This window comes from Topomyia yanbarensis, chromosome 1 (genome assembly GCF_030247195.1).
Source record: "Topomyia yanbarensis strain Yona2022 chromosome 1, ASM3024719v1, whole genome shotgun sequence".
Taxonomy (NCBI): Eukaryota; Metazoa; Arthropoda; class Insecta; order Diptera; family Culicidae; genus Topomyia; species Topomyia yanbarensis.
The window spans coordinates 20606997-20625156 of NC_080670.1; the positions used below are offsets into that span (position 1 = coordinate 20606997).

The following is an 18160-nucleotide window of genomic DNA, read 5'->3' on the forward strand; positions in this document are numbered from 1 at the left end:
CCGTTTTGCTCTGATAAATATGGTTTCTGCAGAGCTACTCTGTGTGTGTGGAACCTATCCCATCTCCCACTGGCTGGCTGCGGAAAAAGATGTTTGCATGCATTTATATGCATGCATGCAAATAACTTGATTCCAGGATTTGGGTAGGTGATAGCTCAATTGATTTTCCGATTACCCATTTCGTATACGGGGCAAACCGTGTTCCGAGGCAATCGTTCCATCAACCAGCCCCGCCTTAATGTAATGTTTGTATCAAATGGATTTTAACATTACAATAGGACTTTCGATTCCTTACATGAGGTAAGAAATCGACACGTATTTAGTGTATTTAATTGAATATAATATAATTGATATATAAATTTGAATATATGTATAGAAAAATATACCAATTTTTTCAACATCTTCGACAGCATATCCCTCTATCTGCACCGCTCGCATTGGACATACTCGGTCCATCCACCCGACGAATACTCAGAAATATATTCCAGAAAATACATAAAAATCACAGTAGAATAAGAGACCGAAATAGAAAACATAGAAGGTCTGCATATGTCTGTTTCTCAACAAATGGGGTTTTCGATTGATTGACACCGGTGTAGTGGAGTGCACTGAAACTGCACCGTTTTTGCACTTTCTAGCAGAAGTGCAGAAAACTGGGTATGTTCCATTGACACTTCTGCTAGAAAGTGCAAAACCAGTGCAATCCACTACACCGGTGTCAATCAATCGAAAATCCCAAAAAACACGCAGAGCCCACACAGCCCCTACTCACGTCGCTCACACTCCGCCGCTACTCCCATGCACCCCACAGAATACACCTTCAGCAAGCATCCAACGAGTGAACAGGCCCATCGCACAAATTCTACAGCGGAAAGAACGAGCCAGGGAAAAAACTGCCATCGATGATCAAATAAAGCTCTCCGTGTAGTGTGCATACGCACTTTTCAGTGGGTTCGTCCGTCTCACTTTTGTAATAGCTTGGTTCTTCTCGCACTCTCGTTAGCAGCAACAGCGTTCGTACAGAAGCGATGAGCGGCGGGCGCGGAGGTGTATTCGTGGTATTCGTACGCCCCGTTTGTCTCCTCTCCTGACAAGGGACCATTCATAAATTACGTAACGCAAAAATTGCCCAAAATTAACCCCCCTCTCTCCCCATATAACAAATTTCTCGATCCCCCCCATCCCTATTACGTAGCAAATTTCCAGAAAAATTTATTTTCTTCGGTGAAAACATGTTGCGTAACGATCTAGCTAACTCCCCCTCCCCCTATGTCACAACATGTCACAATTTGTTGTACCCCCTCCCCCCCCTAAAAGCGTTACGTAATTCATGAATGGTCCCCAATGCTTCTGCGAGGAAGAAAAATCTTCGAAAAACGGTATTTCGAGTCGTCCCACGTCAGGAATCTATTTTCTTCGACGTATCCCATATTGTCCGACGATCCTTTGGTATTTTTTCCCAGCTAATAAACACTCAAAAAACGTCCCGAAATGACAGCAATTTACGGAAGAGTTTTTCACTTCACACGCGACGAACCGACCTACTCTTCATGGTTTCTGCAGAGCTACTCTATCCGCAAAATCTTGCTGATGAAGTCTACTTCGGATTGTCTACGGTGTCACATAAATAGAAAACTCACTTTCGATTTGCTTCTGCTTTACTTTGTTGACGATAGCTCGGTCAATCCGAGAACTTGTCTTCGATGGACATCCAGAACGCTTCGTAGGAACGACAGAACAGCACTTCTTCAACTAATGAACAATTTTTGCAACCGTGTCTTTATGAATCAAGACGGATATCAGCGACGTGGTTATATTTTTGCCGGATTTATGATGATTTACTATCAATTCTCGGATACTCAATGATATCTGTGGATTTTTGAGTATTTTGATGGGGTATAACTAAGCTGACCAACTCTGACGAAAAAATCCGTACACTATGAAAACCGTTTGCCTGAGCGTGATGAACGATTTCGCTTCGTTGCGGTATGGTGTACGGATTTTTTCGTCAGAGTTGGTCAGCTTAGGTATAACTAAACTTTTGGCTTCAAAATGTTTTAAACGGCAAAAAACAGTACTATCCGATGTTTACATTCGAAAAAGTGACAGCAACTGCTAAATACACACTAAAATATAATGACGAGAAATTAGGTGGATAAACTTTTTTGAGTCTTTTTCTTGAGCATCTTTTTGTTCTCAGGATAAACCTGACCATGTAAAAATTATTACTCATGGTATGAAAACAATACGCAATGGAATTCTAAGCAGACTATAAGAAATAATAAGAAGAAAATTGCAATTTCGTAAAAGGGTGGATAAACTTAAATACTGTATCTAACCATGAGACTCTCATTGTTTACTTTCAAAATACATTTTATTATTTTTTTAAACCCTGAACTGATGCCGTCATTTTGTCGAGAAGAGCGAGTCAAAATTTTCAACAGTTTAATCGTGAGAAATTTTTAAAAATTTTAAAAATATTTTGGTAAGTGAAAGCCTATTGGAAATTCAAAGTCGCATAATAGCCATAGAAGCTATATGTAAATTTCGTGTTCTCGTAGATGCTTTCGGATTTTTTGAGTAGTTTTTTAAGTAAGGTTTAAAACGCTTCAAACGCCTGTCCTCTAGTGTATTGGCATTGTGTACGACTCGCGACTCTTTTTCGCCTAACCATTAAAAACAATCCATGAAATGAAATGGCTCGAACTTGGCGTTTTGATTGAACTCTCGACTCTTCTCTTGCTTCTTGTATCCATCTATTACGTCGTCGATTAGCTCTTGCCTCAGTGAGCCATTTAGACGCTGCTTCCACGAGCCATTTGGCTCCTGTTTCCGTGAGTTGTTCAACTCTCAGCCTTATCACGATGTACTCGAATAGTCCCCGGCGGTGGACTCATCCTACTCCGAATGAGAATTCCCCGACGGAGGAATTTCTCTCAACACTGATTCCTGCTTCCTTGAGCCATTTAGCTTCCAGCTCCCATTTTGTCACGATATAGTCGTATAGTCCACGATAGTGAATCTACCCTACTGTGAATTCCCCAGCGGTAGGTTTCTACCGATACCGATGTTCGTTTTCGTGAGCCACTTAGCTCCCCGCTTCATCCCAATCTACTCGATGTAGTCCCCGGTCGTGGACTTAGCCAGGCCATTCAGTACGTGTCGAGGTCTGTCCAGTGTTTCCGGATGGAACGCAGCTTCCGCTTACCTAGCGCCCCAACTACCCGCTACTGGCTGTTTGACGCGATCTACTCGAACTAGTCCCCGACGGTGGATCTATCCTACTCATCAGCTACCCGTTAGTGTCGAGATCGGTCCAGCGATTCCGGTAGAACCTGACGTCCGGTTCGCTGGCACCTGGATGACTCGAACCCGGTGCTGCGTCGCATACTACTCAACTGACCCCCGGCGTTAGATGTAGTCTACTCCAGCGGAGGGTTCCCCGACGGCAGAATTTTTCCCAAACCCAAAAACAGTGGTGCTACGAGTTGAGAATCCCTGACGTATCTAATGTGCAGTTCGGCTTCCGGAAATGTAGATCTACTGTGGACGCCATACGAATGGTCGTGGAAACTATGGGGGCTGCGCAGAAGAAAAAGGGAAAAGGTAAACGTTATTGCGGAGTTGTTACCTAGGAAGTAACAAAAACGCCTTTAACAGTGCTAGTTGGGTTGCAATCTTCGATTCGCTGCACAGATTGATGGTTCCCGAGTACCTCTGTAGGATTCTGAGGAGTTACTTTCAGAGCCAGCAATTGATCTATGCAAATGACACCGCAAAAAGTGTTAGATGAAGTCTACGTGATAGCTGAAATGATTCCTATAAACCTTCTATTCGAAGAAGATAGCGAGTGTTATAGGGGTCAATGGATGCAAAATTACTTGGATTTTCTGGTCTAGATCACTAATGACCAATCAAAGTTGTTTTGACTACATTGGCCACCTACGACGGTTCTTGGTGCCACCAGGGTACTTGACAAGTTATTAAGCTAATGTCGCAGCTACCGATTTTTGCAAACTTGATTTCAAATGAAAGATACATTGACTGCTATTGAATGTCATTCCGAACCGATTTTTGGTTCCGGAGTTACAGGTTGGTTACTACGGTCGCGTACGAATTTTCCATATAAACCGGAGCAAACCTAAGAGGTTCAAGTCAATTCAAATTATTTCGATTTGCAGGTCTTGAACACTGATTCTTTGTATATATCACACTGTTGGAGTTTTCGGCAAAGAAATATGCATTCCAGTAACATTTACATGTTTGCTGTATTTTCCGTTAAAGTGTATGTTAGTTGCTGTGTGTATTGATTTCTTAATAAAATTCTACTATATGAGACATAATTATAAGCTATTATCTGAGAAATATGCTTTTTTGCTTGAAAATGTACTATGTTTGTTCTGCTATTATCGCCTGTGCAATTCTATGTGTGTTTATAGTATTGTATTCATTAACAAATCTCGTACTATCGGAGGATTCAGTTTCTTTAAATATGTGAAGAGTTTAAAACACCTTATTTTTTGTGAAATACTTGTCTCCGGTAGTCTGAAATGGGGTTCACCTTGATAAAAAAAATCCAGAATATATCTGCTAGTGGACTCGTATATATTTTATATATAAGATTAATCATCAGAAATATAAAAACATATTAACAAATAAAATCATACCTGCCTTAGCTTTCTTTCGCTGCCTAACAGGTTGCATTTCTGTGTTTTTAGTTCGCTCAATTCCTATTCTAGTCCCTAATGTTTCGCCCGCTTGTGTTGTCACTTAAATAGTCGATAGTCTAACCATGAAATGCAATGTTTGGAAACAGGTTTTATAACATGCTGTTGTATCGCTATACATTGATCTCCTAAGTGTAAACATGTATCAAATCCCAGTGGTGTGTCCTTTTGCTAGCAGGTTGGGTTAGCAAGTAATAATAAAGTGTGAGGAGGCAAAAATTGACCAAACATCTCAGGGTGCCATAATCACTAATGCTTTCTTTTTTTCACGCGTCAATCCCACGCAGAGACAGGTTATATTCAACTTTTTATATGTACGGTTTTGGCTACCGCATCTCGGGTTTAGGTCACTTATTTGAATAAGTTTCGATACAAAATAGCTAACATTCTAGTCAAAAATAGGACTTCGATACGAATCACTGTCACATCTGTTTGTAGAAAAAAAAGGACTTTCCTCTCTGAACAAGATTCGCGCTTTACCACAGTTTGTTCGCTACACTTGTAGGTCCGGGAATAAAATCTAATATTTAAATTGTTTTCTACTTTGTCTAGTTATTTTTTTTTGCTTAACATATACAACTTTCTAGAAAATGTTTTAAGAATGAATATATATCTTGTTTTTTTGGTCCAATGGGTTCCTCTAGTGAAGTTATCATGTCCATGCTTTGTCCTAATCCAGGGGTTTGTTTGTATGTAGCAGGCAATATGTTGTGAGATGTATATTTTATTAAATTACAATAATGTAATCATCATGTACCTTCAGCAAATAGTCCTTCAATTTTATACTTTGTTTATACACCTCTAAAAAAGTAATAACAAATAGTGTTCCCTAGCATATTCAAATCCTTGCTTCCGATTCAGCTAAATCTATACAGGATGATCGTGATCATCACTCAGTGTCATAAAACGAATAAAATCAACTTTTCACAGCGGTTAAATACTAAAACAAACAAAAAACAGTTTCTACCTTTCTTTAATACTAACCACTTAATACCGATTCGTTTCGCACCAGCCTATCCAATGTGAGGGATAGAGGAAATGTACTTTACCTTAGCTCGACGGCGCCTATGTTCCGGGGTTTCCTTCCAACAGCTAGTTTGAACCACTTCAGTGGACTGCATCAATGTCTCGCTGAGCGCGGGATATTTTCAACTTATCTTTCGGGGTATTATCTTCACCCGACTCTAGGGCAAACATTTTCATTTTCTCCTTAAACGACAGCTTTTCTGGTACGGGTTCGGATTTTTGCTTCTGCTGCTGTTCGGCCAGCCGGCGAGTGCGAGGATCACTGTGGGGGGGAGGAAATAATATGGCAATTTTTAGTGTGTTTTGAAGTGAGCATTTGTTGAAAAATTAACATACCGATACACTTCCTGGGCACCAATCACACCAGGCGTGGCCTGCATCGGCATGTTCCAGCTTTCCGCATCGGGGGTGGTCGGTGTGTGCAGCATGGCTGGCATGGTTTCATCGATGAAGCGCTGCCGAGAGGAAAAAGGGTGAACACAGCGAAGACACGTTTGAGATTATAGCGTACGATGCGGCGGTGTTGCTATAAAACAGCAAGGTTTGGTTCGTTTTTGTAGCAGCAGCGCTACCTGTGTTATTGGTTACCAACTAGTTTGACTGTTCGGCATATTGAGAAATCTAGCTACGTTTCAGGGGTTCTATCACATTCGCCCGAATGACATTCGCCCGAAAGTCATTTACCCGAATGACGTTCGCCCGAAAACCATTTACCAGAATGGACCATTTACCCGAATGTCATTAACCCGAATGGACCATTTACCCGAATGCCATCAACCCGAATGGACTACTCGCCCGAATGTCATTAACCCGAATACCACATTCACTCAAGCATAATATAAAATCGGTAATTGTCTAGTTTAGTGACTTTAGTGAAGTCCGACTTTAATGCGGTTTTTTGCCAAAAGGATGTATTTTAACCCAATTAAACCAAATCCGTGCGGGAAATGTGAAATCTTTAACCAAAGTTTGATAAACTGAACAATAACAAGTGAGCTTATAGAGTGGAGCTAGTGTGATGCGGCTTGACCGCATATCCGAGGCCAAGGATCCGAAGCAACGCAAAGCCGTCCGTTGGACGAGGCGTTGATCCACCCATCGCCGGAGTTATAAGCAAACCTGTGATCCTCTTGTTTGCCCGGTTTACTCAAACATAGGGGCTATAGCCAGTTTAAAGCCGACTGAGCGGCAGCGAAGTCGGACAGTGCACCAGAAAGCGATGTGGCGTAGCCACATTAGTCAACCGTACACTGACCAATGTGGCTATGCGACATCGCTTTTGGGTGTACTATTCGACGTCACTGAGGTTCTGTTGCCAACGCCACAAATGCTCTTCAGGTGCAAACTGATGCATATAAGACGCAGTTGTCAGCTCGAGCGGTGAAATCTTGTGATAAACCGGACAAAATAATAAGAAATCTTTCGGAAACACCATCGATCGAGGTAAATATATATTAAGATGTTCCGTTAACGAATTGAATCAATTAAATTAGTAATTATATCTTGCATGGTGGAAGTCCATTTGGCACAACAATGTTAGTAAATAGTAGCTCATAAATGTTATGTGGCGAAGCTAGTGTGATGCGGCTTTGCCACAATTACCGAGGTCGAGGAACTGAAGCGGAGGTCCCTACTCGGCAAACCTGTGATCCATTCGTATGCTTCGTTTACTGAAACATAGGGGTTGATTCCTTCTTTAAATATGAGCAGTTCTTTGAGTTTGTATACCAAATAGCCCTCGCAATCAAACCGGTGATCCACTCGTTTGCCCGGTTTACTCACACTTAGGGATTGATTCCTTCTTTTAAACATGAGCAGTTCTTTTCCCACAATTAGGGGTTGATTGCTTCTTTCAAACATGACACATCTTTGGATCTGCATGCCAAATAAGTTTGCAAAGAAACTGTTGATCCACTCGTCTGCCCGGTATACTCAAACATAAGGGTTGATTCCTTCTTTCAAAACAAGAGCAATTTCTTGAATCTATATACCAAATAGCTCTCTACGTAATATTGGATTTCGAGACAGGATGATTCTTCCACCTAATTCACGGATGAATCTTCCATCTAAACCAAAGAAAAATGAAACAACTTGGTCATCAGACAAAATATTCGGAAGATCACCGAATACAACTAATTTACAAACAAGTTATTGCTTTGGCTTTCTTGCCCCATTAAGGTATTCCAATGGAACTCGATGAATTGAGGAAAAGTTGTCCAAAGGCTCTCGACGATTTTTTGGATTACATTAGTAAAAATTGTATTTTTGGTAGGAAGGAAACTAATCAAAAAGTTTCTCGATAACCGTTCTTTGCCCCCCGCTTCGTGGTCAGTTTTCGAAAATGAAGACAAAGATTCCTAGAACCACCAATAATGTGGAAGACTAGCACAATAAATGGAACGGTTTGTTAACTCGTGGAAATTCTATGGTGTGTTGAAGCAGTTGCAGCTTGAAGAGAAAAATCATAGTACGTATGTTTTACGTACACTACAAGCGGTACCAACAGCTAAAAAGTCTAAAAATAACTCACGAAAGGACCTAAAACTGGAAACCCTAATTAAATCATACAAACCATTAACTATTTGACTGGTATAGCTTTAGTGTTAATTTCTTCATAGCATCAAATGTAATAAAATTTGTATTTCATCTTAATAAATTAATTTTTTTTCGATTGACATTTCGATGTTTTTCGGGTATATGGAATTCAGGCGAATGGCATTCGGGTTTATGTTGCGTTCGGGCGAATGTTTTTCGGGTGTTCGTGGCATTCGGGTGAATGACATTCGGGTTTATGTGACATTCGGGCAAATGTCTTTCGGGTAAATGGCTTTCGGGCGAATGTCATTCGGGCGAACGTGACAGAATCGTTTCAGGACACAGATAGCGCGATGGTGATGCTTGTAACAATTTACGTATTAAGCTCTTCAATTTTAATGCTGAAAAACTAGTTGATTGTCTCTTCCACAATCGGTAATTTTCTTGAGATAAAATCTAAAATTCGTAGTAAACAAACCGAACTATGGACTCGTCTAGCTACGTCGGTATTGTACCGTTTTGACATTTGAATATTGAAAGGCATACAAATATCGTACACACAGCCAATTGTAACGCAAACAAACCGCTTCATAACCCTTTCCTGGTTATGGTGTCTGTAGAGCACCGAAAATTCAAACAACTATAATTTTTGGTTTTCAGAAGACTTGTTCACAAAAACAAGTAAGCTAGATAACTGGGGCTATCACCTTTCATTTGAGCACTCACAATTGTTAGTATTATCAGTAGAACTCAATGTTAAAACATTTGGTTTGATTGGATTCCGTTGAAGCTGTGTGCCAAAGACAGTTTCAGTAAAAGATGCAAAGTTAAGTTTTGATATAACTTCGTTGTCTTGCAATATATATTGAAAGCTGATAATGCCTATTAAATTAGGCTGTCTTCGACTATCTTTTCCAAGCAATTAAGGAGCTATAAATATTCTAGGAGAATTGTATTGAGGATGTAAAAATTGAGCAGCTTGTAGCATTGCGAAAAAAGCATAAATGTTGATCAATACGGGTTTTTATTGTTGCATGACCCCTTTTCCTTTTCAAAAAATATCGAACTCAGCTACTTTACTACCTTCTGAAACAAATCACCTTGAATACTCGTGATTAACATGCTGGCGATAAAATGTCATGATTTTTTAGAAGGTGTTTTTAGCCTGTCTTCTAATAGCCCCCTCATAAATTCTTGAATGCATTTAGAATTTATAAAAATTAAAAAAAATCTACTTACATCCGGATCCGGTCGCTCCATAATCGTTCCCAGCGCTCCCTGTTCGCCGGCACCACTGCTCCCGATCAGATGTCCCGCTTCCGTGTAGCTACTGCCTATGTTGCTACTGTTCCCGGAGAAGAAACCTCCTCCGCCGGCATTGTTATTCATCATATTGGCTGCCGTAATGGCATCTTCGTCGTGGAACGAAACGCGTTTGTTATCCCGGAAAGATCCACCGAGTGTTGCCATATTGTTGTTGTTGTTATTATTACTGTTAATGTTTCCAGTATTACCAACGACGTTACCGCCGGCATTGTTGATCTGTCCGGCACCAAAATTAGCGGGCATTGTCGTATGAGTAGGGGCGGTTGCGAGAAGATTGTTGCTGTATCTTCCCAAAGTGTTACTGTTTCCATTGTTATTGTTGTTGTTATTATTAAGGATACTTTGCTGTTGTTGATGCTCCGGCGTTGCAACATTACTGTTGAAAGTAAGCTTTGTGGCACTGCTTCTAATTTTTTGCTGCTGTTGGGACATTATGACATACGAGCTGTTTCGTTCCGGTGGTGGTGGAGGCGGAACTATTCCCTGGTTGTTGTTGTTGGTTGTGTCTTGGAGGTAGCCATTAATTGCTGATTGCGACTCGGATGGTTCTTCCTCTGTCTGTTGTTCTCCAAGATTCATTTGTGACATGTCCAAAGCCATTTGAGTTATCAACTGGTTGGCGTTAGTGTTGTTTATAGTAATTTCACTGAGATTAAGCTGCTTATCGTGATGTGCAAAACTGGCTGATTTAGCGGAACCCTTCGATGGAGACGATGGCGTACTGTTGTTGTGTTTAAGGATACTTTTCGGTTGAATAGAGGCACTAGCGGAGGCCACCTGCTGCTGGAAGCTGGCGATGGTGTTCGCAACGGAATTTGCAGGCTGCTGACCATCGTTTGATGTGGTTTCAGAGCTTTGAATGGATGACGTCTTGACGTCGACTTGCTTCATTTTGGTTAGAGGTGCTGATATAGTGTTCTGTGCTTGTGTGAGTCTCAACACTTCGTGAACAGCAGCAGAGTCTTTCCCGTACGGAGAAGAATCGTTGTCGAAATCAGTATCTTCCTCCATAGCACGTTTTTCAAAGTCCCGCTCAAGCATGAGAGTACGAAGTTGGTCATCTTGTTGGGGCGATCGATGCGATAAATTTTGTAATTCAGCGATTTGTTGATCGCGCCAAGCGCGTATTTGTTCTCGGCGGACTTCAGTTTCCTTCTCCTTCTCCTCACGTTCCCAGGGGTTGCTTCCTGGGGCTATATTTTTTGACTGCTGTGGCATTGTCGGATAGAAACCTACCTTTGGCGGTTCGGAAGAGCTGTATGCGCCTACGGTGGGACCACTTCCGGGTGCTGTTTTGAACAGGGGATGCGTATTAGTTGGTGGAAGTGGTGGATGCTCTTGCAGCTCGGGAGCTCCAGGACGGATCTGTGGCTTAGGAGCCGTTGACGGGGGCATTTGTTTGTGAGAGCTCATTGGAGTACTGGGATGAGGACTAGCACCGCTAAAGGCTTGATGTTGTTGCTGCTGCATCTGCGGCGGCATGGAGGGGGATGGCATCATTGAAGAATCTGGATTTTGGGAACGCTGCTGAGGAGGCACAGCTTGATTGCGCCGTTTTATCAACTCGTTCATCTCTGCTAGCTTCGCTTGACCACGAAGTAGCGAGGCATGTTGTTGTTGTTGCTGCTGTTGCTCGTTGGGATACAGATGAGGGGACATCATGGGGCTACCATTTTGGTATCCAAACCCACCAGCAATCATGTTAACGTTTTGCATGCTTTGACTAGCCGATAAACCAGATGGATGCTGCGTCGGATGCTGGTGGGGCTGCTGTGGTGGCTGTGGCTGCTGGAAGGAATGTGCAATATTGGGCATAGACGGAGCCATCATTTGATTCAGTCTGAGACTCTGCTGTCCCTGTGAATCCCGTACGAAGTTGTTCATGCCGATTTGTTGCTGTTGTTGTTGCTGCTGTTGCATTTTCTGAAGTCGGTTGTTCATCGTATTAGAACCGGTTGCCACTAGGTTCGGATGTGACATGTTACTGCTAAGAGGTTGCTGCGGGTGATGTTGCTGTTGATTAGGCATTGCTGCGTACGACATCGAGTTGGTTGGTGTTGTCAACAACAAGGTGTTTGGATTGGCATTGTTATTGCTGTTGAAGTAGGCAGATGCTGGACGGCTAAGAATTGATTGCTGCTGGCTGTTGCCACTGCTTATCGATGCACCCGGGGAGTTGAGTGATGTTTGGAGTGGCATTGGAGGTCTAGAGCAGAAAATAAATTGATTTATCGAAATTGGTTGAATTTTAAGGCTAAGGTTTTGAGGTTACCTTTCACCCAAGTTTGGATGACTTTGATTCTGCGCGCGATAAACACTGAGATTTTGATAAAAACCTTGATCCTGACTGCTTCCTCCCGCAAGGTTGTGGATGCTACGAGATTTACTAGCAGAGGCACCTACGAGAATAAAAATTATACATTTTTCTGTTCTTCCTTGTACTCAACCCATAATCGCACATTTATCCCATGTTCTATGGTATTCGTTATCCACATGGAACTAACTTACGATTATGGGTAGTACAGTAAATAATTAAATACGCAATGCTTCGAGACCCGCGTGGTGTATTTGCACCTACTATAGAATGTGGTGCAACCTGTTATTAGTTCGTAAATCCGTGCTAAATAATAAAATGCAGAATTCAAAACGTGCGCATGAGTTGTGTTTTATGTGCGGATATAATACAAAAACATATGGACGTCTTCACAGATGATGGATACTAAATGGAACATTGCAAGTAAGCATACGCCATCCGTTTCGCAAGTTTCCGGTGAAGCCGGATTGTCATCTATAACATCGCTACTCCTTACCGATATTGCCAACGTGGTGCAGCGCAGGAACCGATTTGCTGTTGAGTAATTGCTGTCCAGAAGGGCAAGGTAGAGGTGGTTTGCTGGGGTCACTGGTGCCTATGCGTGTCATGTCTCGTTCGGACATTCGTCTGCCACCTGGATTTGAGGGGGGGAACAACAAATTTTGAACGGAGCCGGTTTTTGCTAGTTACAGAACCGAAAGTGGTGTTAATTGACGACATAGGTGTGATAGGTGATTCTTCTAGTATTGGCAGCAAAAGGAATGGTGGAAGACCAAACCAAACCCATGTATGAGCTGGGATTAAAAGATATCTAGTTGGAATGGATTTGGATGAATGCTTCATCGTTTATTTAATGCATACCTGTCACTAGCTGCGTATACTTGAAGAATAAACTACTTTTCGTGAGTAGTGGAACAAATAATCCAACAAAGTCGCATGCAAATCGAGGTTTAGACTAACTACTGGAAATGCAGCTAAACTTCCTACAGTGATCAACATTAAACTAATAGGCAAGAATATTTCTACATACAAATAATACATAGATTTATTGGTTCAAATCTACAGTTTTGAATAGGTTTTGAGTCTCGACATTCGAAGATTCTGTGGACAATTTTTAATTGTCGATTTACTACCTACTTCTAGTTCACTGTGTTTTGTATCAGAATACCACTATAGATAGCAATTTTTTTACGCTATCATCACAGATCAACAATGCTTTCTTCATACTTAGACTTTATCAATAATATATTATAAATAAATCAACGCGACAAACTTGACCCTGACGGTTGGCTCTATGCAAAGTTACATCTTCGTGATGAGCAGTTTTCTAAAGTAAAAATATATTATGACAATGGACTTTTCATGAATTCAAATATCGTTTTAAGGATATTCAAAGATTATCAAAACTTTTTTCGACAAATGGGGCCCTATTCTCACAGTCACGTCACCTAGTGACTAGAACAAAATTTACTCTAGTCACTAGGTGACGTGACTGTGAGAATAGGGCCCATGGTGTATAGTTCCCAGTTTCATCAAGCTCCTATGTCATGATTCTCCTTACGTCTATTGATGACATTTAAACCGTAGACTGGCGTCTACTGGGTGCTAACGCTTTTTGTGGAAGAAGTGATATGAGAGTTCAACATAACTCAATGCTGTCATAGGGGTCAGTTATGTGGGGTTACGGGGGTAGATGCCTATAAAAATACAAATCACGACTAATCACGAAGGTAATACGCATTGGAACAAAGACCCACGCGACGAAAAAGGAACCAAAGGGTGAGTCGATAATTATGGTGACATTTTAGTTTGATTGGCAAGTTCATGTTGGTTGAATTTTTGGATGAATGTGAGTAAAATGCTCGACATTTGCGATTGACGACCTCCCTCAGAGTTTGTGAGGTCGTTTCCAATATGTTTTCTGAGTTTTGACGTAGGACTACGTCTTTGTTTTCGATATGGGGGTGCACGTTGCAAATTCAACAAAAATGGTATGTAACGAAAAGTGGTCCAATTTTAAACGCTTATAATTCAGCCATCTTACGGTAAATTTTCATTTGTTTTGCGCATATCGCTCAGAAATACTTCTAAGAATAGATTTCAATAGATAAACCCAAAGATTTTTGATATCACGGCATTAAAATTTTAAATAATGTTCAACATAGTTAAAATACCACGCATTTTCTGCGCTTCCCTAGTCTGGCACGACAGATTTATGTACCTAACGCGCAACGCTTCTATGAATGACGTCACCATCGACTATTTAAAGAGCAGATTTGGTCGGGCAAGCTCAGTTAACTCTTGGACAGCAGGCAGAGCAGAGCACTGCGCTGCATGCTCCCACAGCAAGTGTAGCAGAGACTAGCGTCGTGGTACTAGTTGTCTCTTTCGCACAACCCATCATCACCAGCGTTGACTCATTTTGCTTGGTGCGTATCTTCCATTCGTGTACGGACACGTTGTACTGACACAGCTTTTTGATTCAAGCACGGTACACCGTTCGCTTGGGTTTATTGTTTGAGGCGAATGTGTAGGTATATCCAAGTGTTGCGTGTATGATAGAAATCTGAGCTGCACTGCACTGTTACTCAAAAAATCGCTGCAAAAATGCATCTAAGTCCATTCATAAAACTATTTTCAATTCTTGTATATGTTTTGCTTCGACATATGATTAAGACCACTGCATTCGCTACATTTATGTGTACTTTAGGAAAATTACAATAACGGCAAAATAAAACTATAAAGCTTGTCCTATACAAGAACTGTGACTGTATTGTCTAAAACAAGATTTTTAAGCATCGGTCTGGTTGTTTACCGCACACAATAGAAAACTTTTTAAAATTTAAAGCAGTTCCAGATATTAGTTTGGTTTTCCATCGCAGTTTTCTGTCTGCTTTCTTTAATCGGATTCGATCGCTCATTGTAAATAAAATGACCTGATGAGCAAGACGGTTTGATTCATGAAGTGAACTGTAGAAAGAAATGTTTGATTAATTATTAATCCAAATGTAATAAGAAATTAAATATTTCACGTATTGCAGTCCTACGTCTGCAATTCGTACAACCCCATAGGGCTGTCCCTTGGAGTTTTTTTTTACCGTTTTCGTCCATAACCTCTTATTTGGTCTTCTGAAGTTCACGCTTCATCGTGGCTCTAAGTATCGATTGGACGGAGTTCAGGACAGTTTAGTGGGTTTAGATCTTTCGGCACAAAATCCACAGAATTGGCCGCATACCGCGGTTTTGAAGTAAACAGTGACATGAGTTCAGATCTGACGGCCCCGGTGGTTGAATGGTAAGCGTGAGCGCCACTCATACCAGTTGTCCTGGGTTCAAATTTCAGCCGAGGTCCTTGAGATTTTTCTGAGGTGAAAAAATTTGTGGTCACGTCTTCCTTCGGAAGGGAAGTAAAGCCGTTGGTCCCCAGTCTATGTATGAGTTGATGGATCGATATCTAGTCCTCTCTGGCGTCGGTAAAGAAGAACTAAAATCCAACTTCTATACTTACTAACAAAATATCCTCCTCCCGTGATACTTGTGGAGTGCGCAGTAGTATATACGGCCTCTAGCAAAAGCAAGTATCGGACAAACCATTCCTTCCCTTTCCTTCCGCGATCTACGTTCGGGTCTGGCCGGCGTCGGTATTGATCAATAAACATTTTAGGATTACCAATAGTTGCACATTGAAAGATGTTTTCGCTACTCCTAAGCATAATTATCTACTGATCCCCTGTGCAACTTCAGCTGCTCCAGATCGATAACGGAGTAGCAGCTAGGGGTGATCGCACAAGCTCAAGCTCAACAGTGATATGAGATCAGATCGGGTCAAGCACTGAAACAGATAGCGCTTACTCCAGCTACTTGGCCCGAGTGCCTACTGTTTCGAGAATTCATCGACATGTCCATAAAACCCAATTGTGGACCTGAGCAACACCGACTCCAAAATTCAGATGAACATACTGAGAATTTAGTAAGCCATGGTGACAAAGTAACTGATGGGAAATAAAACGCCGATTTCCGAATTCTTTTCTTGAACAACATACCACCATATCTTCGCCGAGACTGCTCCAACAAATCCGGGACACCTGTTGTACCGTACTATGGAAGCCTCCGAACGCGCCGCGCTGTCGTCCGTGTCCCGTTCTGGCCCAGCAACCGGCTGAGTTGTTCCGGAGGTCGTGAGGGGTTCTTCCGAACTCCTTTCTCAGGCGAGTATTCTGCTTCAAATAATGATCCGTTTCCTGAAGTCATTTTGGTTTCTAGCATGCCGTTGGGTATATCGTCGCTGTTGTGCTATCTTATGACAAGCGCCATTTAGCATTTCGAACATTTCGAAAAACGTAAAGTTTGAGATTGAATATCTTGAAACTTAAAAAAGGTAGAAACAATTCAGAGAAGACAATTGATGCTTCTATATATTCTATATTAATCTCTCAAATATTACGAAGATCGGTTGACTATATTGCGAGTTTTTACTGAAAATGAAAACAAAAGTCGCACTCACACGTGTCATAGGTTGATGACAAAATTTGTATGGCGTGTCATAATCGAGCATGAAAAATTTTCCATACAAATAAAGCATCAATTTATAACTTTTATTCATTTATTTGGCTTAACTTGGTCTATAAACAATCGGTTAGATGAATTTTGAAGGAAATGAGTCAGGGGATCTAGAAAAATAATAATTTTGGGTTACAGTGTTGCTAAATATACTCTATTTTCCACATTAAAACTAAAACTGCATTTTTCTCACAATTCGTGTATTTTTATTTTGAAAATGATTATGCCAATGTGTTTCTCAGATAGTTTTACGTGGAAAAACGTCTAATACATCAAGATAGTGCCAATCTCCGGACGTAGCCATATTACAGAATTTTTCAGCATGTTTCTCGCTATACAGTTATGTTCAAAATAATAGCAGTGGGTATTCCAAAATATAGAAACTAGAACAATTGTAAATGTACGTATTAATTCGAATGTACTTCATAGTCAATACATGAAACTAGTTCAACCCCACTTGAATATAGGTTTTATTTCGCAAAATTTATTTTTCTGTATTTTAAATTTCAGATATTTATAAAAATCACTGTTCACAAAAATTGCAGCACGTTAGTTTAAAACAAGAAAATCATGGTTTAAAGATATTCAGCGATCCGCTCGTTCTGAAACTCATTGCTATTCTTCAGTACTTTGTAGCATATCCGTTATTTTTAATAACTGCCACGCATCGCTTCTGCATCGAGTCTACAAGGACTTGGCAACGAAAGACAGGAATTGCAGCCCACGAATCACGAACTACAGACCATAGCTCTTCTACATTTTTCGGCTTTGCTTCAGAAACAGCGTATTTTACATCTCCCCACAGGTTTTCAATGGGATTAAGATCTGGAGATTGCGCTGGCCACTCCATAACCTCAATCTTCTTCTCCCGGAACCAAGCTTTAGCACGTTTGCTTGTATGCTTTAGGTCATTGTCTTGCTGGAACACCCATTTTAGAGGCATCTCCTCTTCGGCATATGGTAACTCAGCTTCGTTGAGTATTTTGATGTATCCATGTTGATCCATGATGCCTGGTATGCGATGTATTGGACCTACGCCATAGTAAGAAAAACATCCCCACACCATAATTTTCGCTCCGCCATGTTATACTGTTTTTACAATATACTTTGGTTCGTATTCTGTTCCCGGTGGACGTCTGACGTATTGACGGCGGCCCTTTGTTCCAAAGAGCACTATTTTTGACTCATTTGTCCACAAAACATTCCGCCATCTTTGTATGGGCCAGTCAATGTGCATTTTAGCAAACTTAATGCGATTTAAAACGTGCCGTTTTGCGAATAACGGTACTTTACGGGGACTACGGGCATACAACTTGGCTTCCAGCAACCTTCGCCTGACAGTAACAGAGCTAACATTTAAGTTCAAATCATCCTTAATTTTTATAGAAGTCGTCATTGGATCATTTCGTGCCAGATTAACAATTTTTCAGTCGATCCTGCGGGAGGTACAGCGCTTCCGGCCTCGGTTTTCAGCTTTGGGAGTCCATTTTATAGCATTTCTTATCATCATTTCCTGTGTCTCTCTGTACGATTTACCTTGTTTTATCAAGGTTTTTATCAGTTTTCGCTGTTCTTCGAAACAATGTTTACCACGACCCATTTTTCTGCAATATATACGAAAAAAAGTTTTACTTTTTCATTCCATCTTGTTTTCCATACACTTACGGAATAA

The 18160-nt window shown here is 41.1% G+C and overlaps 1 protein-coding gene across 8 annotated transcripts in view; it reads right to left on the bottom strand.

Annotated features, from left to right (window-relative positions):
• Positions 1-4249: 4249 nt before the first annotated feature.
• The window catches only part of LOC131677060 (afadin), a 178558-nt gene continuing 164647 nt past the window's right edge, over positions 4250-18160 (bottom strand). For 6 of the 8 annotated variants that reach the window (XM_058956595.1, XM_058956596.1, XM_058956594.1 and 3 more), the window contains 5 exons: positions 12425-12562; positions 11887-12013; positions 9528-11820; positions 6090-6208; positions 4250-6015 (listed from right to left, as the gene is read on the bottom strand). In XM_058956595.1, coding sequence (XP_058812578.1) covers positions 5835-6015; positions 6090-6208; positions 9528-11820; positions 11887-12013; positions 12425-12562 — 2858 coding nt within the window. In that variant the 3' untranslated portion in view covers positions 4250-5834. Of the gene's footprint in view, positions 6016-6089; positions 6209-9527; positions 11821-11886; positions 12014-12424; positions 12563-18160 lie in introns of those variants that run through there. The other 2 variants (XM_058956598.1, XM_058956600.1) reach the window with 2 other exon arrangements.